Below are 23,132 nucleotides of genomic sequence, written 5' to 3' on the forward strand. Positions count from 1 at the left end.
ACAAGTACGCAGCCGTTCAAATTACAAAGACATTGGCGTTCGCGAAGAACGTAGCCTTCTTAGCAAGTTCATTCTGGAGGACCAAAACTGCCAAAATAAAAGAGAAAATAAAAATGGATATAAAAAATATGAAATAATGTAGGAATAAATACAAAGATACACATATAATGAGAATATTAATGAATAAATAAAAACGCTATGCATGTGTATTTATTTCAAGCAGCTGAGTAACCGGAAGAAGCGAATGCGTAGCTTCACCCACCAACAGTAGTCTGTTGGCGACGTCACTTGGGTCCGCCCATTGACTAGTGGCTCACACCCAATCTGCATCCACCAAGGAAGAGTGGTTGCTTTTGAAAATATTGGCGCTTGTCTCGCTAATGTGTTAGCTTTTCTTCAAGTTCAATTTACTTTGTTATGGCAGTGTGGATCTCTTCTGAGAATATTGCTGTCGTGACGAAATGAAAGTATTCCCCTACGAACAATAGGTAAGTCTTTGTCCCGAGCAGTTCCTGCAGACACGAAGACGGCCGTCGCTAATTTCACGTTAGCTTTAGTGTCGGTACTTGCACGTTACGTTATTTTAAGTCAGATGACCCTTGCTGTTCCAAAGAAAGACCGTCGTTTGATTGGTAAATACAAAACATTCTACAATGACTTCACTTTAAATCACCTCTGTTCACGGTATGTAGGCCTACTGTTAAGTACCTTATTTGAACAGATGTGAACATGGGCATAGTTGGCAATTCAAGGCTTTGATTCGATTTCATTTATACGTTGTAATCAGGGATGGGGAATCCAGTTTCAGAAAGTAAACCCTTCTACGTGTGCGTCTACTCAACAGGTGGAGACGAGGTCGTTTTGCTTGCCAGTTTAGTAAAGAATATAGCACCTGTAACTGAAGCAAAAAGGACCTGGAATCCCCATCTGTGGTTTCAATCAATATAGTTACCCAAATATAAAGACGGTTAACTTTCTGAGCCAAAATATTTATTGAACACCTTTGGTCGCAACTATGTTTACAACTACACCCAGTAGCGAGTTTCAAACGGGCCGTTTTGTTTCATGTCGTTTATTGAATAATTGAACAGTTATGCGTTTGGGACTGGCATCTTCCCTAAAGGCAACAGCTCTCTCTTTTCACGAATTATTTAATTTTTGTTAGTAACACATAACTAATAACACCATGTGTGGAGCGACTCACTGCCCAACCTGTACAAATTATAATGACCCTCAGCTATGCACTCCTAAGAACTATGTTTTGGTCTTGCATGCAGAGTGGACTTTAGGTATTTCTTTTACTGTGCCACATTGGAGAACTTTAGAAAGGCGATTACTATTCATCAATATATATATATTTTTTTTTTGAAGAAAACGTACATTTAAAGGGATACTTGATTCATTGGGCCATTTTTCATCAGTAAAAAAAATATATTTTGTGAAGACTAAATTTGATAACTTCATTATTTTTCATGTACAATTAATTTAATACATTTAAAAACATTTTTTTCCTCCACTTGCTGTCCAGTGTCCACTGAAGATTACATCACCTGTGCTGAGGAAATGGGTAACAACTAGAGGTGTGCCAAAAAATCGATTCTCATTTAGTACGATTCAGAATCCATTTTAAATGTCCCCAAATCGATTTTATTGAAATTATTTTATACTGCCTTGCCTTTGTCTGTGTGTGCCTTTATTTGGAGTGCTGTTCATGTTGTACCCGGTTTGGTCACCGAGGAGCAGTGTGGTTCCACGCAATCTAATACACTGTTAAGTTGTAGCCACATTATAGAGTAGAAGGAAAAAGTCACGATCAAGTTATTCCAATAAAAGTTTTTTTTTTTCAGCGTGGAGCCATTTTGAGTGATCTTTTGAGTGATAAGAGTGCCGCGAGTAGCGCGCTAATTAGAAGTAGCGAGTCAGACAATTCCTTGCACATCTATCGATTGAAGCAAAAATCATTGTCAATCAAATCATTTTGAATAAAAAAATCGAATCGCAGGCCCAAAAAATCGGACTCGAATCGTGAGACATTCAAAGATTCCCACCCCTAGTAACAACCAATCATGGCTCACCTGTTTTCTGGGTATGGTCAGCAAACTGAGCCTGGATTGGTCGTTACCTGTTTCCTGAACACAGGTTATGTCATCTTCAGTTGACAGCAAGTGGCAAAATTAGTTTTTAAAGGTGTTATTATTTGTTCATGAAAGATCATGAAGTAAATTATCAGATTAATTATAGACGAACTATTATCTTCTTACTGTTGAAAATGGCTCAAGGAGTCAAGTATCCCTTTAAACCTTGGATCGTTTCTGCTAACACTCAAAAACACTCATATTCAGCCTTAATTCAACGGAATGCTAAAGCTCTGTCCACTGCTTCCCTCAGCGCATTTGTAAAAACTAAGCATCTTAAAAACTAAGATGTATTCAGTTCAGTCATTTCACTATTGCTGTTTTTTGTCTTTGCAGTGCTTAGTCACCAGTGAAGAAACATGGAAAGTAATGTATGCAGCCATGTGAAGGTGGTGGTTCGCGTGAGGCCAACCAACGAGAAGGAGAAGAGCGAAAATGTTCGCAATGTAGTCCAGGTTGTTGATAAACACATGTTGGTATTTGATCCAAAAGAGGAGGACATATCCTGCTTTGGTTCGCAAAGAGTTCGGAATAGAAACATCAACAAGAAGGCCAACAAAGACTTGAAATTTGTTTTTGACCATATATTTGGAGAGAATTCCACTCAAGACGATGTATTTGAGAACACCACAAAAGGAGTCTTGGATGGTCTCATGAATGGGTACAACTGCACAGGTACAATCTACACTACACCATTCACTTTTTCCTAAATTTGAAGAATCATAGAATTAATAATTGTTGTCTTTGTTTATCCTCACACTTAACAACTATATGTCTGTGACACATTTTTGAGGCAATAGTTTAACATCCAATATCAATTTATTGATGTAAAATGAATGGTGCCAGGTATTTTGTTTACAAATTTGGAAGAAAAAAAACTGTCAAGCAACCGACATGCGATCAGTAATGCTTACGTAATGCATGGTACTTACAATTCCCATGTTGGGGCTTGATTGCAGAGAATGCATCTTCTTTTGTAACTTTTCCTTGATGAAAGATGCATGCTCTTTATTTTGGGGGAAATGTTTTTGGTTTAGTTTTGATCAATATCGTTGACAACTCGTAGTTGAGCAAGTTAAGATGCCTTTTTTTTTTACATGGAAATCCGAAGCAGGACATCATTTTACTTTGTTGTCAGTTTGAGGTTGCTGTATCCTTAATGAGGCAATTGGCATTTTCTTTTTTTTCTTTTCCTCTTTTAGTTTTTGCCTATGGCGCAACTGGAGCAGGAAAAACGCATACCATGTTAGGAACACCAGACGAACCAGGAGTGATGTACCGCACCATGGAAGACCTTTTCAAACGCATGGACGATGCCAAGGAGGAGAAAGAGTTTTCTGTTGCTGTCTCCTATCTGGAGGTGAATAACACCCCCCCACCCTTTTTTTTCCCCTTCTTTGTTTTTGAATCTTGCCACAAAAAAAGACCTGGCCTTATAAATTCAAAGCCAGTGTGTTTTTGTGTGTGTCAGTTTTAGGGCAGAATGCACCATGATTAATTCATAATCTATGTATTTGTGTATATTCTCTATTCTCTAATGAAGAAGCAAATAAGAGGGGGAAAATGTCAGAGGTGCACTTTCCGTCAGTACTGACGGAAGGTCTGTTAATCCGTAACTGACGGATGCCCATTTTTCTGGCGACTGACAGGAAAATACAAAATACCCGACGGTCTAAGCTATCATTGGGAGCAGGTTTTCATCCATTACCGGAATCACTAACCGGGTCAGTAGTGGCGGACCTGCTCAGTCTATCACTAATGGACTTCCATTTCACTGTCGGCTGGCACAAACATGAGTGTCTTGCGCATGTTTGTTCGCAGGGGTGAATACACTACCAGGGTTGCTTCTTACCTTTGATTGGTTGCCATGGCAACTGAAATCTGCCGTCTTAATATTTTGCATATAAACCTTAATGGTTATGATTTTCTGTTTAATCTTGGTTAAATTATTAATTTCTAGAATATTTTGTGAACAATTATTTTTGGTTTGGCTCGGCTCACGTATGTATGTTTTTTCATTGGTACGCCCGGGATTCTCGCCCCTGCGCTTCACAAGGGGGGCTGCCATTAATTAGGTATGCCACTGATTTTACTCAAATAAATATCTGTTACAAGCTTTAAAGGAAAAAAAGCAGAAGCAGTAGTTGAAAAATGGTGATTAATCGCAATCAATTACGGATATATTGTGTGATTAATTAGTTAAAAATTGTAATCGCTTAACAGCATGTTGGGTCTGATATTACAGATCCCCTTAGTTACCGACCGTGCACAAAGGAAAAAGGAGGCAGAAGCTGCTTGTTTGTCTTAATGCAACCGCGGCTGGGAGAGGAGAGGAGACGCGAGACCTTAACTCACGCTCGGCTCCGTCCGACTCTCTCTCCTCCCCCGGCCACCTCGTCGCTTTTATTACAGTTAAGTTTCAGTTTCGTTTCATATAAACATGGTTAAGTTTCTGTTTTCATATGTCATGGAAAAATACAAAACATTTGAGAAAGTTGAGCGCCGCCTCTAAACGACAGTTGATAATATAAAAACATAAAAATATATACAGGATATTCTTTAAAATACACATAATGTTAAGACTACTGTTTTAAGCAACTTCACACAGCACCAAATTCTGCATGTACCAAACAGCATTTTACACTTGCTTAATTTAAAATAAATACTTAGTGCTCGTATTTAAGAAATAAAATCCAAACATACCTAACTTCCATTGCGTGTACTGGAGTGTGCAGTCAAGTTATTCTGAGGGTAAGAAGAAAAAAAGGACAATTTCCAATCTGCCATCTTCAACCGTTTTCGCAGAGAGATGTATCCATCTTGTTTTCTGAAAAATGTCATCTTTGTTTTTGAAGTCCATGCACTCAGTTGACCTTTTGCTATGTTTTTTTATTTTATTCTTTATGTATCTCTAAATAATGTCATTGTTGTTTTAACCACAGGTTTACAATGAGCAGATCAGGGATTTGCTGGCTAATGCAGGTGCTCTTGCAGTAAGAGAGGACATTGCTAAAGGAGTGGTGGTTCAGGGCTTGACACTACACCAGGTTAGTCGACATATTGTTTAGTCAACACTGTCTCAGGAGTGTGTATAATGGTGTCAGTGGAAGCTATATGGAAATGAATAACAGTTTGGAACCAGAAATTGGCAATATATAGTTTGTGTATACAGACGCTCCCCAACTTACGAACGAGTTACGTTCCGAGCGATCATTCGTAAGGTGAATTCGTTCGTAAGTTGCTTCAGTGCTATATTTTGTATTATAATTTATGTTTAAAGCCTATATAAGTATATTGAAGGTTTATATAAGTATGTTTAAGGCTTGTACAAGTAACCTGCATTGGTTTGTACTGAAAAAAACTTTTAATAAAATGGAGAGAATACGTACAGTACTGTATGTTAGAGAGAGAGCGAGAGACACTTAATGGAAGAACACTTAGGAAGACACACGCGCAGACATGTTCGTATGTACCGTTGTTCGTAACTCGAATGTTCGTAAGTAGGGGAGCGTCTGTACTGTCCTGGGCGTACAGTACTCCATAAATGATGTCTTCTTTGCATAGCCCAAATCTGCAGAGGGCATTCTCCAGGCTTTGGATTCTGGCAATCGAAACAGGACTCAGCACCCTACTGATATGAATGCCACTTCCTCCAGGTCCCATGCCGTTTTCCAGGTATTTAAATTGTCCCAAAGGGCATACAGTATTTTACTATCAAACATAATCTAGAAATTCAATAGTCACGTTTATAATAATCATAGACTACTTCACAAGTGTGATAAATGTCATTAAACTTTTAACATATTGATGGCCTTACAATAAGTGTGTTACATTTTTTACCAGATATATTTACGACAGCAGGACAAGGCTGCCGGCCTTAACCCCAATGTGTGTGTGGCCAAAATGAGCCTAATTGACCTGGCAGGCTCAGAACGAGCAAGTGCTACCAATGCCAAAGCGCAACGCTTGCGGGAAGGTGCTAACATCAACCGCTCACTCCTTGCCCTGGGAAATGTTATAAATGCTCTCGCTAATCCCAAGGTGAGTTAAATTATCTATTTTGAATGTATGTAACATTTGTTGCCAATTTCAGATAACATGAACCAGCGCTTCATATTGCATCAATTAATACATCAAGCCAATCAGTGGAAAGCCGGGTTTCAATTGAGTTAAGTTAGGGTCAAAAGTTTTGTATTTGGGAGAAGAGAAAAAATTGAAACTGAAAATTCATGTGTTGATCTTGAATTTCACAAAATATAAAAATGCATTGAAAATAAAAACAATTCTGAAACGTTTTGTTTTTTTCGGGTCAAATTTAATTTTGATTCACTTTGGTCTTTTTTTTTTTTTTTGAATAAATGATTTATTTTCAGTTTTTGACATTTGAGGTCTTATTTTTAGGGCCCGACCGATTATAATCGGCCACGGATTATCATACATCTGCCAAAACAATCGGCCAATTGGGCCAAATGGCCAATTATTTTCCCCTTAAAGCGTTATAAATGTTATTGAAGAAACCCAATGTTTCTGACGCTGTGAAAGTACCCTGAATGCACCATTTTGAACGCGTATCATTATTAGCAACTAGCAAGTGTGTATGTTATTGTATTGTCCCCCGAGCGTCCTTTAAGCTGTTTAATGACATCACAGTTGGAGTTAACTGTAAAACTAAACACCTGACAGTAAGAACAACACCCACTGCATATTTAAATACAAAACATGCTTTGTTTTTAAACATAAGTTAGCCTAGCGCTAGCCTAGTGTTTTTCCTTTAAATAACGAATCTTCACACACAAATGGTGTTGGAACACATACCCACAGGTAAGATAACACAACACAAAGGCACAAATTCTTCCCAATGTAGGAAAAATTAGTTATTTTAATAGAATTCAATCTTCACTTTCTTCTGTACTTACTTTAAGTGTGTACACCATGGATGCATGGCACCATACTGCCCCCAAGAGGTCAAAACACACAGGAACAGTCAGTATTTGTTCTTACTGTTTTTTCAGTTGCTATTACAGTATTTGAGTATATTCTATTCTTATTTCACGTTCTTATTTTTATTTTGTCATTGTCCTTTCAAGTTATATTAAAGTGGATATTTCAAGGATTCAAAGCATTTATTTTCTCAAAATTCAAGGATGTAAACATCCAAGGATTTTTTTGTTTTGTTTTAACACACATTTCCACATGACAAGTGCTGAACAAAAACAGCAGGGATGAATAGGCATGATGCTACCATGAAATTTGTAAGTAGTTGAGCATCCTTAGTAGTTAAATAATTACTAAGTTTTGAAATCACAAATTGTTTTAATCATGATTTCAATTTCAATCAAATAATTGTGATTGCTATTTTTCCAGCCCAATTATGTACTCTAACCATATACAGTACAGCAGTTGTAAACAAGTCAGAATGGTTTTATGATTGACACGTACATCTATACAATAACCTTGTACACTTCATGAAATTTGTTGATAAGGTCATACTATGGACTTGGCATTCAAAGCAGAGTAAATCTTAATAGCGAAAGTTAGGAAAGGGGGATAGTTTTATGTATTATATATAAATATTTTAAAATAATCGCCCGATTGATTTTCTGTCAAAAATCGGCATCGGCCTTAAAAAATGCATATTGGTCGGGCTAACCTACTTATTTTTTGCATGTTTTATCTTTTCAAATTCAGAACTTTTGTTTTGTTTCAAATCTTCTTTTTTCAATTTCAAATCTTTTTTTCACTTTCAGATCTGGCTTAATAGAGGTGTAAAACACTAACCCTGACTTCTTGTGGTACTTAGGAATTTACAAACCCCGAGAATCCATATTGTCCTGAGCCCACTGATTTTCTCTGAGGTTCGGGCCACTCACAAATTGGGCTGGGTTATATATCAATATAAAAATTATATCGATATATTTTTAAACGGGATATGGAATTAGACTATTTCGTCTATATCGATATAGTTCAAACTTGCGCTCTGATCTTTGCTCTGCTGCGCTTCTGCTGTGCTCTGGTCAGTCTCACTGCCCCGTGCGGCCCCTGCCCCTCGTGCACGGGAGGGGGATACTTGTGAAGCACTTGTCTCTCCTCCTCCAACACGCAAAGCGCGGCAGAAGAATGGATTTGTAAAAGAGAAAAAAGAAAAGAAGAAATCACAATATGTAGGGAGGGAGCGAGCAGGCCCGGCTAGCAACAGCGAGTGAGCCAGCGAGCAGCCTGACAAGGAGTTGGTGAGCATGAATGTGGCTAGCGACCAGCTAACAAGAACTCGTTACACTGAGAGGAGTGCGATAGACAAGTTCTAACAAGGGGTGGAAGTCAAATACTTTTCACCGTCTAAACAGTGCCACAAACCTAATTACAAAGGGTGTGAAGCTGCGCGCTACAGGAGCCCCAGTCATAAAACCGTCCACAAGTTAGGGTTTGTCATATTTTGTTCTTTTGTAATGATCCTTATTTGCATCTGTGGATTTGTCAGAAAGGGGAAGAAATTCTGTAGTTTTATTTCAGTAAACCATTTATATTGCACTCTTCTCGTGAATAGATCTCGGAAAAAGATTGGCTGATTATAGTTTATAGGCTATTTTTATTTAAGATATATTTTTATTTAACTGTGCACCTTGCAGAGATGTAGTTTAAAAATGGTTATGCGGCATTTATATGTACATTTTATTATTTGAACAACTGAGCATTTTCATAAACTAGGTGAAGAAACCCGTTATTATTTATTCATTTGGTTTAGCCACTATTCACTGAAATATCCCGTTTCAATAAAACTACTTGTGACATGTCATATTTAACTTTGCCTGAAAATTTTCTTGCGGGGAAAAAGAATGTATATCGGGATATACAGTATATCGTATATCGATATTAAGCCAAAATAAATTGGGATATGAGTTTTGGTCCATATTGCCCAGCCCTACTCACAAAGCGACAGTGTGTTTGTGTGTGTATGCTTCTGTGATAAAAACAAGAAGCACTGAGGCTGGGGGAAACAAACAAATGTAGTGACACCAGTGGAGGAATGCAAGAATGCTGCAATTAAGTCTGTTCTCGCAGAATTACCCATCGTTTCTTTTTTTGAAAGAAAGAGCAGTGAAAGGCGCTTCGTACATATTTACCTTGTAAAGATGTTTGTGCTTTGTTTCTACATTTTTGACATTTTCATCCGTTGCCATGATTGGTCAAAACTAAAGTTTGGTGGGCGTGCACAAGATGACATCGCCTAATCAGCTCGAAGTATTGTACTGTATGCCCCGCCTTTCCCAAGCCTAGATTTTTTTTTTTTTTACATAATTAAAAAAAAAAAGGCGACATCTGTTTTGTGGAAATTCACCTATTGCGGTAGCCTGGGGGGCTTGCAATGTATTACCATTGAAAAGTGAGGGCACGGTGTATATCAAACGGAGTGGAATAATTGTGCGCTTCTTGTTTCTTTACATACTAATTCAAACTTCTTTGATTATAACTTTTGGACTCATGTCAATTATTTCCATTTGCTTTAGAGCAAGAAGGCTCATATACCGTACAGAGACAGCAAACTTACTCGGATACTCAAGGACTCTTTGGGAGGCAACTGCCGTACTGTCATGATTGCCAACATCAGCCCCTCATCCAAGTCATATGATGATACACAAAACACTCTGAAATATGCTAACAGGGCCAAGGAAATCAAATCTTCGGTATGTATTTGGCTATTTTGTCATAAAATGGCATAAGCAGTATGTTTTGTTATACATGGATTGTAACTTGTTATTGTTTTTTGTATTTGCTTTATCAGCTGAAAAGTAACGTTATAAGCCTGGACAGTCACGTTGGCCAGTATGCAGTCATTTGTGAGAAGCAACGGCAGCAGGTAAATAACACGTTGGCATTGTCTTTTTTAGCTATTATCTGTTCTCGTGGCTTTAAATCAATGTTGTATCTCGTTCAAGATTGAGCAGTTGAAGCAAAAATTAAAAGAGTATGAGGACAAACATTCGGTGGACACAATATCTATCCAAAAGCAAGCGGATGTCAAAAGGTAAACACTGTTTTAACTGTTCTAGACAGTTTTTGAGGTGGGCACTCATGGGCCGTTATGTTAACTCGTCATTGACGGATGCCCACCTTTCGCCGAGTGTTTTCGCATTTTCGGCAATTGCTTTACGACGCAAAGCCTCCAAAAAAATACACAGACTGAGAAGGACCGTTTGTACGGACCCAGATCGACGGACGTAAACCCGCTTCCGTCGTTGCTCAGTCTGTATATTTATTCGAGGCTTCGCGTTACGCCGAATATATGGAAGCACTTGCTGAAAGGTGGGCATCCGTCAATGACGGGCCGACGAAAGGACGGAATGCCCACCTCTGTGTTTATTTTTTTGCCTTGTCACTTTAAAAGGATATATTTGGATTTGTGGTAAGAATTGGAAGATTTTATGCCGACTACACGAATGTAGCTCGATTTTGACCTGACAAACATGTCACAGACAAACATAGCGTATCGTGGCCAATTTTTAATTGTGTGACGTGTGACTTTTCTCTCTCTTTAGGGTGTCAGAACCTCTGCAGCAGGTCTTCTCCAACCGTGCCCAAATCAGGAGGGAACAGCTGGATCTGGAGAGACAATTGAAGGAGAATGTGCTGCGCCAGCGCTACAGTGAGGAGGACAACCTGCAGGTCCAATACATCTCTGCCAATGAGAAGACTGAGAAGGTAGCGGATGCTTACACTGCTTTCCAGATTCCATCATCCTTGCAGGAAAACAGCTGCTGAGTCATCATTTTACTTTGCTGCTTTCCATAGTAGTTTGGGCCTGTAATTTACACCAGAACAGGACGGATTGAGTCCTGCTCCCCCCATTTCTTTTTTTTTTCGCCAACTGATTCCTAATCTTTGTCCGACCAGATAATCTGCTGAAACTGAAATTCAATCTAAATTTCGTCTTTTTTGCTCTGAAATGCACAGAATTGTTGTTGCTATATTATACCATTACTAGCAACCCTGGTTGTTAATTTGTAAAACATACAATGAATGGATGAAAGCAATATTTTATGATCTTTTGTCGTTCTCATTTCCTGTCTCTCCCATTGTCCTTTTCCTATAGGCCACTTGTAAACATGAGCGGAAGATTGCGATGCTATGCTCTCAGCAGGAGCACATTCGGAAACAGATGAAAGAAGCAGAAATGCGCTTTCAGGAAAATGATGGCTGGCTTCACCGTGTCGAAAACGAAGTGAAATCGTTGAAGTCAAATAATCAAGCATCTGAGGTTAGTATAACCTTAGTCATCCGGCTATACAGCCCTGGTTCGCTCAGATAACTATTTTTAAACAGTTAATGAAGTTATAGACGTTAATCCATGTCGTGTTTGTTACCAGTAGCTGAATGTGTGTCGTATTAAGCACGTTTGTTTGATTTATGTTGGTCTATGTTTTTATTTTATTTTGTTGTTGTTTTTTTCAACAAAACGTAACTTTGAGTTGTGTGTAAAATAATGACTTCCAGGTAAATTCCGTGTACAAGTTGCATTGCTCATCTGAGGATTGCTTGTAAAATTACAAATTTCAATTTATATGTGGATTTTGGCCGTCTAATTAATTGGTGGGCCTGATCTGGCCCACGGACCATACATTTGACACCTCATTAGCATGCCTTCAGTTTGAGTTGAGTTTTTATATTTTCTCTTAGTCTTATATTAACCTATTCTCACTCTCTTCTTAAGGTATTAGAAAAGGACTTACATTGTCACAGACTGGAGCTTCAGGTGAATGATCTTGAACAACACATCAAGCAGATGGTCAAAATCACTGCACTTCAAGATCAAGAGAACAAACGCATGCAAAAGTACGTTGGTACTATTTGTAATTAGTGCATGGCTATGATATCTATGTATTTGCTCTGTAACACAAATCTAATTGTAACATTCCGTTTTTAATTCTAGAATGGTGAATCTGTTGTTGCCAGCTTATGGTCGATACCACACTGCCATGTGTGACGCTGGGCTTGTTACAGCCCAAGATAAATTGAAAGACCATGAACTTAAGCAACTTGTGCTAAGAGAAAGAAGTGTGGTTTGGGCAGACCAAGCTGAAGCCGACCAAGACATACAAGGTTCAACTACTAGAGAAACAACACAAGAGACCAAGGATTTCGGTGGCAAATTGGCACCTGTCCTGTCTTTCTCAAAACTGCTTTACCACCAGAGTAGCCCTTGTAGTAAGTCTCCATGCTCATCATTGTTTTGTTTATTCATGTTTCACTTTTTATCCTAGGTGTCTTTTATTTATAATTCACCAACACGTCATTTAAATGTAAGATGTTAAGTGTGGCTGATATTGAAAGGGCACAATATTCTGCATTACTAAAATCATGCCATGCCCCCATATGGATAATTATTCGACAGTCAGACAGGAACTTATGAATTGCATTTGACCCTTTTGTGTCATCCCAATGTTGATTGAGTGGATTTCCCTTGCAGTCATTGGAATGGTCCACAAAAAGATGGTTCACATTAACGAGAGGAGCATTGTTGTGGATTTTGTCCTTGCTTCCGATTTGAAAGGTTTATTTATGTGAGATAAAAACTTTAAGGTGTTAGAATGACGTGACTGTCAACCAAAAGGCTAGACAATGTGTATTTGGCAAATAATCTCAAGAAACCAAAAAATGAGTCTTTAAAAGTCTTTAAGTGAACAAAAAAACTTACAGCACATTTGCAAATGTAGTGGGAAAAGTATTGATAAGGAGTACTTTTTTTTCTAAACACAGGTGCAACGGGGCAGACTAAAAGAGCATTGTTGATCAAAAATACCCTCTCTCCAAAAGGTAAGTTATCTTTTTGTTGTTGTTCTGAAATCGGGTAAATGGCAATGCTCTCATTTTCTATTTGATAGCTATTGAGCAGAAATTCCATTTCTACCTACAGCTATGTAATAAACCCAGCAAGCACTATAATTTAATCTTCTAATTTAACAACGTAAAATCAATTGCCCATTTATTTCCCAAAGTCACAGAGAGCCACATCAGGCAAAAAAGTCACATTTGGCTATATAGCTGCACATTGCAGACCTCGCTACTACAGTAAACCATGGTGGGTTACTTTGCAGATCACAATTCCAAATTGTACGACAATCATTTTCATTTACAGATTCCACTGTGTTTTAACTCTTTGACTGCCAACCATTTTCAGAAAAGAGAACATGTGGGTGCCAGCTGATTTAGAGCATTTTGACTGATATTTCAAGGTCCACAGAAAATTTTGTGTTTGGTCTATGGAAACACAGATACATACTACCAAATGAAAGATTGAACTCTCATCTTTCATCAGAAAAAAAAAGTTTGTTTCTACCTTATTTAGTTTTCCAGTAATCAACAATAGAAAATAGGTTAATTTCACCCAAATGCTCTGTTTTGGACCAAAATACGTAGAAATCAAGCTTTTTGTGAAACAATATTATTTCATGCACTTTAGTGAATTTTTGACAACTTTTTTTCCCATGAATGATGCCACAAACACCTAAACAGTGCTTTACTTCTGTAAAACACTACCACCAACAATGAAAAAGTTTTCTTTGATAGCAAAATAAGTTTATTTACATTCAACAGTGTAACAATTTGACAAAACGATTTGGCAAACTATTTACAAATGTGTGCAACTGTGCATGTGTGGTACTATTTACAATTGTGTGGATGTTTCAACTATACAGTTTTTCTTTTTGTGTCGTATATTGTGTAACACTCCCCTGCGTGCAAGGGGACGCAGCAGGATTTGCACCACAGATTAGTTTCACTGCGATTGCCCCGTCGCGTGCAGACCCTACACTTTCTTGCCGGCCTTTTTTTCCGGGGAGTAGCCGGTATATACTGCATTGTGTGTTTGGCTATGTTGTCATCAAGTCTACTCTCAGGATCATAATACGGTGACCCGGTGTTACGTCTGGCCTCCTCATGTCCTTCAGTTCCTATACCGGGTGGTAAGAGACGTTCTGATCCATCTTATCCACTCCATTCATGATGGCATCGTAGTCCAGAACCAGTGTCTTCTCCGTGATCAGACTGTACCCACTCCTCCGATGAATATGCATTGGACTCAGGGTACTCTTCATCGTCCGATTGAACGTCTACCTGTGCAGAAGTGCTCGGTTTTGCACCACGTTTTCCGGCGTTAGCATCGCTAGCCGGTGAGGCTTTACGACGTGATCAAAGCCGCCGCGTCAACGCTTCCAACTTCGGCGTCAACCTCGGAGTCACCATCATCATCATCAATGTGCTCTTTAGCACTGGTTGGTGCTTTTCGTCTTTAAAGAAAAATGCTCAAGCGTGAGCTGCTTGCAACCGGTCGCCATTTTCGCTTCCTCAGCCATTCTCCCCTCAACACTCTAGCTCCACCTCACGTCTTCTACTACTGACTCCTACCCGATCTTGTCCAAAGAGAGTCATCGCTGCCATCTAGTGCCCATAAATAGTCATTATACTAACTCGATCTGCTTGATACTTTGATCACAGCTGGCCAAGGCTTTCCTCCACCCGTTTCCATTAAAAAACATAGTTAACGTCTTTTAACGTTTTTGTCGGCACTCATTTGGATTTTACTAAACGTTATTAAACGTTTTTGGCGGTCAAAGAGTTAATAAATCCAGATTTGTCCATCTATCCATCCATCTTCTACCGCTTGTCCGAGGTCAGGTCACGAGGGCAGCAGCTTTAGCAGGGAAGCCCAGACGTCCCTCTCCCCGGGCACTTCAACCAGCTCCTCCAGCGGGATCCCAAGGCGTTCCCAGGCCAGCCAAGAGACATAGTCTCTCCAGCTTGTCCTGAGTCGTTGCCGGGGCCTCCCGCCGGTGGGACATGCCCGGAACACCTCTCCAGGGAGGCGTCCAGGAGGCATCCGAACTAGATGCCCGAGCCACCTCAACTGGCTCCTCTCAACGTCGAGGAACAGCGGCTCGACACAGAGTCCCTCCCGGATGACCGAGCTTTTCACCCTATTTGTAAGGGAGAGCCCGGACACCCTGCAAAGGAAACTCATTTTGGCTGCTTCTATCCGAGATCTTGTTCTTTCGGTCACGACCCACAGCTCATGACCATTGGTTAGGGTAGGAATGTAAATCGAGAGCTTCGCCTTTCGACTCAGCTCCTTCTTCACCACAATGGACCGATACAGAGCCCGCATCACTGCAGACGCTGCACCGATCTGCCTGTCGATCTCCCGCTCTATCCTACCCTCACAAGATTCCAAGATACTTGAACTCCTCCACTTGGGGCAGGATCTCATCCCTGACCTGGACAAGGCACGCTACCTTTTTCCGACCGAGGACCATGGTCTCAGATTTGGAGGTGCTGATCTTCATCCAACCGCTTCACACTCGGCTGTGAACTGCTCCAGTGGGAGTAGGAGATCACAGCCTGATATAGCCAACAGCACCACATCATCTGCAAAAAGCAGAGATGAAATGTTGAGGCCACCAAACTGGACCCCCTCAACGCCTCGGCTGCGCCTAGAAATTCTGTCCATAAAAGTTATGAGCAGAATCGGTGATAAAGGGCAGCCCTGGCGGAGTCCAACCCTCACTGGAAACAAATCCAACTTACTGCCGGCAATGTGGACCAAACTCTGACACCGGTCTTACAGGGACCGAACAGCCCGTATCAGGGGGCTTGGTACCCCGTACTCCCAAAGTACCCCTCACAGGATTCTCCGAGGGACACGGTCAAACGCCTTCTCCAAGTCCACAAAGCACATGTGGACTGGTTGGGCGAACTCCCATGCACCCTTGAGGACTCTGCCGAGTGTGTAGAGCTGGTCCACTGTTCCACGACCGAGACAACAACCAAACTGCTCCTCCTGAATCCGAAATTCGACTTCGTGACGGACCCTCCTCTCCAGCACTCCTGAATAGACATTACCAGGGAGGCTGAGGAGTGTGATCCCTCTATAGTTGGAACTTTTCAAAAAGGGGGACCACCACCCCGGTCTGCCAAGCCAGAGGCACTGTCCCCGATCTCCACGCAATGTTGTAGAGGCGTGTCAACTACGACAGCCCCACAACATCCTGACCCTCTAGGAACTCCGGGCAGATCACATCCACCCCCGGGGCCCTGCCACCAGGGTAGCTTTCCAACCACCTCAGTGACTTCGAGCCCAGAGATAGGGGAGCCCACCTCAGAGTCCCCAGACTTTGCTTCCTCAAAGGAAGACGTGTCGGTGAAATTTAGGAAGACTTCGAAGTATTCCCCCCACTGACTCACAACGTCCCGAGTCGAGGTCAGCAGCACCCCATCTCCACTATACACAGTATTGATGGTGCACTGCTTTTCTATCCTGAGACGCCGGATAGTGGACCAGAATTTTCTCGAAGCCGTCCGAAATTCGTTTTCCATGGCCTCATCGAACTCCCATGTCTGTGAGTTTTTGCCTCAACGACTGCTCAAGCCGTGTTCCGCTTGGCCACCCGGTACCTGTCAGCTGCCTCCAGAGTCCCACAGGCCAAAAAGACCCGATAAGACTCCTTCTTCAGCTTGACGGCATACCACCAGCAGGTTCGAGGATTGCCGCCACGACAGGCACCGACCGCCTTACGGCCACAGCTCTGATCGGCCGCCTCAACAATGGAGGCGCGGAACATGGCTCACTCTGACTCAATGTCCCCAGCCTTCCCCGGGACAAGGGAGAAGTTCTGCCGGATGTGGGCATTGAAACTCCTTCTGACGGGATTCCGCCAGACGTTCCCAGCAAACCCTCACAATACGTTTTGGGTCTGCCAGGTTTGACTAGCATCTTCCCCCACCGTCAGAGCCAACCCACCCCCAGGTGGTGAGCAGTTGACAGCTCCGCCCCTCTCTCCACCCGTGTGTCCAAAACAATATTTTTTATATTTTCGATAATATAGTAATGACATACTTTCGTTGTAATGCTACAAAATGTTATTTTCAAATATTTTTAATTTGGGAGAAATATAAAAATCAATATTCTTTCATTCCTTCTCAATGTTTTAGGTAGCAGAAGTCATCCAAACCAACAGCAAGACGGGCTCCCCCGAAGGCCCGTTAGAAGAAATCTCTCGGTTTTGCTGCCACAACAAAGCCCAAAGACATTCTCCCACGACGCTGAGGAGGGTACCTTTCCTCTCCAGTGCACACCAGAGCCTGCTCAAAAAGATGTTCAGTTTAGTTTGTCCACTGGCATGGATCCCAACATGACCTTTGAAATTCAACATGAAGAAAATGCAACGATCATAATAAGCAATGACGGCCCCCATCAGGCAGTGAAGTCTGTGGGTTATTCATCTCAGAGCCAACTAATCAATCCTGTTCTAGCCGATGAAGCCAGGCAGATTCCCAACAAACGGTGAGAATGTTTTTTTCCCTTTCTTCAATAGTTTGTACTTAATTAAAGGGTCCATATCATGATAAATCTTTTTTATTTTAAATAATTTTTATTTATTTTTTTAGCTTTTAGCCATATTAAAATGCTAATTCCTCACTAAAAGTAAGAACACCGCCAAAGAGGTGTTTTTCTCCATTCATACATCTGAGCATTCCAGCTCATTCTTGCTCTTCCAACCCAAGAAAACGCTGGGTCCTCATTCATGCACGTCATAAGGCCTTCGATACACCAATCCGACGGGAGTCTGAAAGCGTCGAGCCGTCAGCATGTGCCGTCTGATGAATGTATAAATTACCGTCATAACGTCGGATCCCGTTGGGGTGCATCGGCAGGGCATTTTTGGCAGATTCGACATGTTGAATCGGCATTTGATCACTGTGATGGGCTGTTAACTAGTAAATCAGTGCATGGGGCAAGAACAAAATGTGACGAATGCCTTTGACTTCCCCTTTAAGTGTATTGAGAGCCCATTTCTAGATTGGCACTTAAGATCAAAAGGTTAAGTTAACAAAAGAAAAATTTGTAAATGGAGAAGAAAGACACACCATCACAATTCAGTAACATGTTACGAATCGGTAACATTGAGGACTGAATATCTTGGTTAGTATGCATACCAGGGTTATTATAGTTTTGCAATTTTCATTTTAGTTCGTTTTGATTTCTTTCGAGTTTTTTTGTTTTATTTAGTTAGTTTCAGGGTGGCTCTGTTAGTTTTTATTAGTTTTAGTTATTTAATGAATGCTTAGTTTTAGTTTAGTTTTAGTTAGTTTCCGTAGTAGTTTTATTTGAAAAAAAAAATTTGTATTATGCAATATTTAAAAAACACCATGGTAAAATAAAAAAAGGATCGGATTTCTTACCCAGTGTTGCATTTCAGCTGAGTTTAATGGAAAAAGCAGGCAAACCAAAACCATTGGAGCCAAAAGTCAAGCACGCAAAATTGACGCCTTGGAGCGACGTCATCTGTAGGGCTCGATTCAGATTTCCAAAATCAATTCGATTTCGAAGGACCCAATTCGATTCCCGTTCATTTTCGATTCAGTTAAGGATTTTATCAGTACCAATTTTACTTTAGTCATTCTCAGAAGTATAATTGCTGCAAATAGTAGAAACTTCTTGCTCTTAGTTGGTGCATTAGTATGAAAAAAACCCATATATGAATATTTACTTTTAAATTTAAATACAATGCAGAGTTACATTTAATCATGCATTTTTTATTAAACATGACCTGATCAAAACACTAAATAATAATTAAAATTGATTACAACCACATCACTATGTAAAGCGGCAAGAAAACTGGGCTCCTCTTGGGGCACATTTGCATTTGGTAGCCATATTAAAAAGTATCGATTCATGGTTTTATGAATCGATATTAGGCTATGAAAAGGAATATTGATTCGGTATTGATGTATCGATTTTTTTAAAACCCAGCTAGTCATTTGAAGATGCTTTGCTATTGGCTGCTGCTAGATTACGTCACTTCTGTGTTACACACTTTCAAACGTCCTTTTTAATAAATCTACTTAAAATCACATTTAAAATCATCCCCAAAGGCTCATGTATTAAATTAATTACCAAAGACTAAAACAGACATTTTCCCTATAATTATAGTTAGTTTTATAAAAATAAAAATAAAGTAGTTTGAGTTAGTTTGAGTTTTTTTAAAAAGCATTTTAATTTGTATTTTATTTACATTATATATTATTTTTTTAGGAATTTAGTTTTTTCGTCAGTTTTCGTTAACTAAGATAACCTTGATGCATACTTGGTTGCTGCCCAAGACTGCTCATATAGTTGATCATTCTGTACTGAGGTTTTTTTTCTCGCAAGGCAGTTTTTTTGTGTGGAAAGATTTGGTGTGATGATGTGGGAAAGATCCATTTTTAACATGCACGTTTAAAAAAAAAAAAAAAATGTTTTGTAACACTGGCAGAGATTATGAGTACAGTAACCCATCACTCCGTAAGATTATGCATAGAACGTTTTATCGCAAGTGGCACTTCCTCCAGAGGTTTACAAAAAGGAACTGTCTAAATAACTCTCTTGACTGCTCCTGAATCATGAGACACACCTTACTGTATTAAAGGAGGTGGAGCAGAATATTCAACAGTTCTACTTTAGCTATTCTGTTGTCTAATTGACCTTTTGCACGTGACGTCACCGCCCTCATGGGAACGCCCCCTCGGGGACACTGGACGGCAAAAGAGCCACTTGCCTGTATTGTAACCATTGAATCTCATACAGCGTAAAGTCCTTTATCTAATCGATTATCTTATAAAATGGTCATATCTTGCTGTGCGGTCGGTTGTAGAGACAGACAAAGGAGTAAACCAAATGTTGCTTTTTATCGCATACTTACTAATGAAGACAAAAGACGTTGATGAATAGCAGCAATCAACAGAAAGGACTGGCAGCCCACAAAGTAATCACGGATTTGCAGCGATCATTTTTTGCGAGGTTAGTAGATAAATGTTGTAATTAGTAGATAAATGTTCATACATTTTACTGGTAAACGTACACTCTAACAAAGATTGTAACAGAGGTTTCGAATTGCGTGTTTCAAATTACATTAACGAGCCAGATAGTTAGCGTCCACTCCAACTGCACAAACACACAGCTTAGTTTTAAAATGCACCTTCTTCAAAACTATTAAATGCATTTGACTGTTTAATAGTGGGGGATTTTGCCTTTGTGCTTGGAGTTTTTTTTACTCTGTAGCCGAATTCATATTCATGAAATTACCGCATAGCTTGCCACTACGATAGTCATTTATTCCATGCTAGTAAACATAGTAACATAACATCATCACAGCGTTTCAATATAGAACGAACTGTGTAAAAATAAGTCATTTAGCATGATAAATAAGATTTACCTTTGCATTACGAGGTTGTGTGAGCGTAGCATCTCGTCCCAGAGACTCAGCCAGCGACAGGCTTTTAAATCAGTCCCGGTGTAAGGAGAAGAGACGGCATTGACTACATAATGATAATGATATAGGTCGTGCGCTGTGAATTCCGGCAAAGTCGGCGATTTGATTAACTTGGTAAAAACAGCAAGCGACAGAAGATAAAGGGCTGCTTTCAAACTAGCGATCTCCAACTTAAGTAAATGTCGCGCTTTATGAGTCCCGACTAAATGTGCTACTTCGACTGACAGGCGACCTTCGGTTGAAGTAGTAGATTCCATGGCTCTATGGGCAATAATAACTTTTAACTTGTAAAATAACAATTGCTAAGTTGCTCCGGGTCCGGCCACCTCCATTCAACAATCATTTCCTTCCGCCGTCCGTCATAGGGCAGTCACGTGATTGCGTGACGTCGTTGCAAATGGTCAATAGAACAGTGGGCTATGCAGATCTCCTGCTTGATTGATTAGTGCATTGATTTTCATGGGAAAGGCACTGTAAAGCTAACGGAAGCTAACTGTATGCAGACATCAAATCTCCCTACAAGAAATGAGACGAGCCAATCCAACGTACATGAGCATGACATCTGCTGCGCAAGGAAAGCGTAAACTCCACAGGTAATTGTTGTTCAATCACTTTTTATTTTGTTTGTTTGCATATCACATTGTCTGCACTTAGCAGCCATCTTGGAAACAACCCAAGGCTATCCATGGCTAAATGGATAGTTTAAATACCTTTAAAGCTGATCAGGTTTGTATTTCGGTTGTCGAAGAGTTGGTTTCATGGAGAAATTACCAAGCGAGATAAGTTTTTGTTTTTTTGTGACACAAATTTTCACTTTTTGTTCTCTCTTAGCGAGAAAGATGAAAACCTGTCTGCTCCCAAGCGTGTTAAGAAAGCACTCTGTATTCCCAACAGACCAATGAGGGTATCTACATTATCTGGTAAGCATCGCTTAGAATGGCACACATTCATTACAGTATGTTTGTTTATTGTTTTGCTCAACATTCAGTCAGTGGCCAAAGTGACCAATTATTCTGAACTACATTTCTTGCATCATCATCATCAGGTTCAGTAAAGGACAAACCCCAGAGAGTTGTAAGGAGCATTTCTAAAGGAAATCTGAGCATCCTTAAACCTTCCAAACCGAAGTCACAACTGCGCCATTGAGTGGCCAAATGGACGTAAAGCCCTTTTCTGTATAGGTCTTGTTTTCCATGTCAAACATTTTAAAAGTAGCATTTTAGGCTCTATGAGCCTTTTTATTTTTATTTTACTTGACTTTAAATAAACATTGAAGACACACACTCAAAATAATCTGGTTGTTAATCTATGTTCCATTGCATTGGAGGTAACAATGATACAAGGTAATCAATGTTCGACTGTCTTGCACTTAAATCTTCATCACAAGAGTTGTTACTTGTTAGGGCGAATTGCATCTCAGGTTTCCCGGACTAATAACCTGCCAAACACTCCTACTGTCCTCGTATAACATGATATGGTCATAAAGCCTTTAAACCCACTTGAGATCACCTCAAAAGTGTTTACTATTAAACTGCACCATTTCTGTCCAGACCTAATGCTTGTTCACTTATTTAATTCAGTCGCCTTGAGAATGCACCAGTGCAGTAAGTACATCTTGTTTGACACTTGTTTTCCATGTGAGCAACATTACTTACTATATACATTATTCAAGGAAGGAATGTCACTGTGGATTTTAGGTTTCATTGTAAATAGTTGTACATTTTCCTTTAATGAAATTGTCAGCTTTGTTGTTGTTTTTGTTGTTTGCCAAACGACAGTAGTCTTATTCTTTCAAAAATAAATGTGAACCTTTTAGTAGGTGCCCGCAAATATGCACTGTGAATTCTCATTATTTAACCATCATCAGGAATTTCTGAGTGTCTGATAATTATTAATCGGATGAACAAAATAATTTTGCATTAAAGTTTATTGCAATTTTTTGATAACTGTTTATTAACTAATCATTGTTGTTGAATACATCTTTATTGTCCCCAAGGAGCAATTTGTGGTGCAGCCAGCAACACAAATGACAATACACAAATGGACACCACAATAAAAGTAAAATCTAAAATATGTAACAATAGTATTGCAAATGAATTCTTAAAAACAAAACAAAAAATGTCAGCGATAAATTGACATCCCAGTAAGTGTAGTATGCCTAAGGGACACTTGAAGGACTAAAGCAGGGGTGCTCAAGTTCGGTCCTCAAGAGCCCCTATCCAGCCTGTTTTCCATGTTTCCCTCCTGCAGCACAGCTGAATCTAATAATCGGCTAATCAGCAAGCTTTGCAGAAGCCTGATAACGATCCTGATCATGAATCAGGTGTGTTAGTGGAGAGAAACATGGAAAACAGGCTGGATAGAGGCTCTTGAGGACCAAACTTGAGCACCCCTGGACTAAAGTGTTTTAGGAAATAAAATAAAAAAATCCTCAGCATGCATGTGTGACAAACACAAACCAACATATGAAAGGAAATGTAAGAACAGATTCTATAAATTGGGAGTAAAACATCTTCATGTTGTTTATTTGACATCTTTTTTTAATTTAACAAAACCTAATAAGGAGCTATTCAGCAATATCGCACGAGGAGTGGTGTACTTGCCAATCTTGAGCTACTTTTTGGAGGCTGATTAATGCAAAGTGCTACTATTTGAGGCTGCTTCCGGTTCAACTACATGTCAATTGACGGTTATTCAT

General features: G+C 39.9%; 1 protein-coding gene across 1 annotated transcript; it reads left to right on the plus strand.

Moving 5' to 3' along the window:
- The first annotated feature begins 283 nt into the window (after positions 1–283).
- On the plus strand, positions 284–22,255 carry LOC144050470 (kinesin-like protein KIF18A). Its single transcript, XM_077563768.1, has 18 exons — positions 284–488; positions 2,472–2,810; positions 3,338–3,495; positions 5,078–5,182; positions 5,700–5,810; positions 5,979–6,176; positions 9,641–9,817; positions 9,916–9,990; positions 10,070–10,158; positions 10,670–10,832; positions 11,224–11,388; positions 11,842–11,963; positions 12,061–12,335; positions 12,888–12,944; positions 17,115–17,466; positions 20,938–21,027; positions 21,266–21,354; positions 21,480–22,255. Exons 2-18 carry the CDS (start codon positions 2,495–2,497, stop codon positions 21,578–21,580), a joined length of 2,643 nt encoding a protein of 880 aa, XP_077419894.1. The 5' UTR covers positions 284–488; positions 2,472–2,494; the 3' UTR covers positions 21,581–22,255.
- Positions 22,256–23,132: the final 877 nt, after the last annotated feature.

The sequence above is a fragment of the Vanacampus margaritifer genome, chromosome 4 (assembly GCF_051991255.1).
Source record: "Vanacampus margaritifer isolate UIUO_Vmar chromosome 4, RoL_Vmar_1.0, whole genome shotgun sequence".
Classification (NCBI taxonomy): Eukaryota; Metazoa; Chordata; class Actinopteri; order Syngnathiformes; family Syngnathidae; genus Vanacampus; species Vanacampus margaritifer.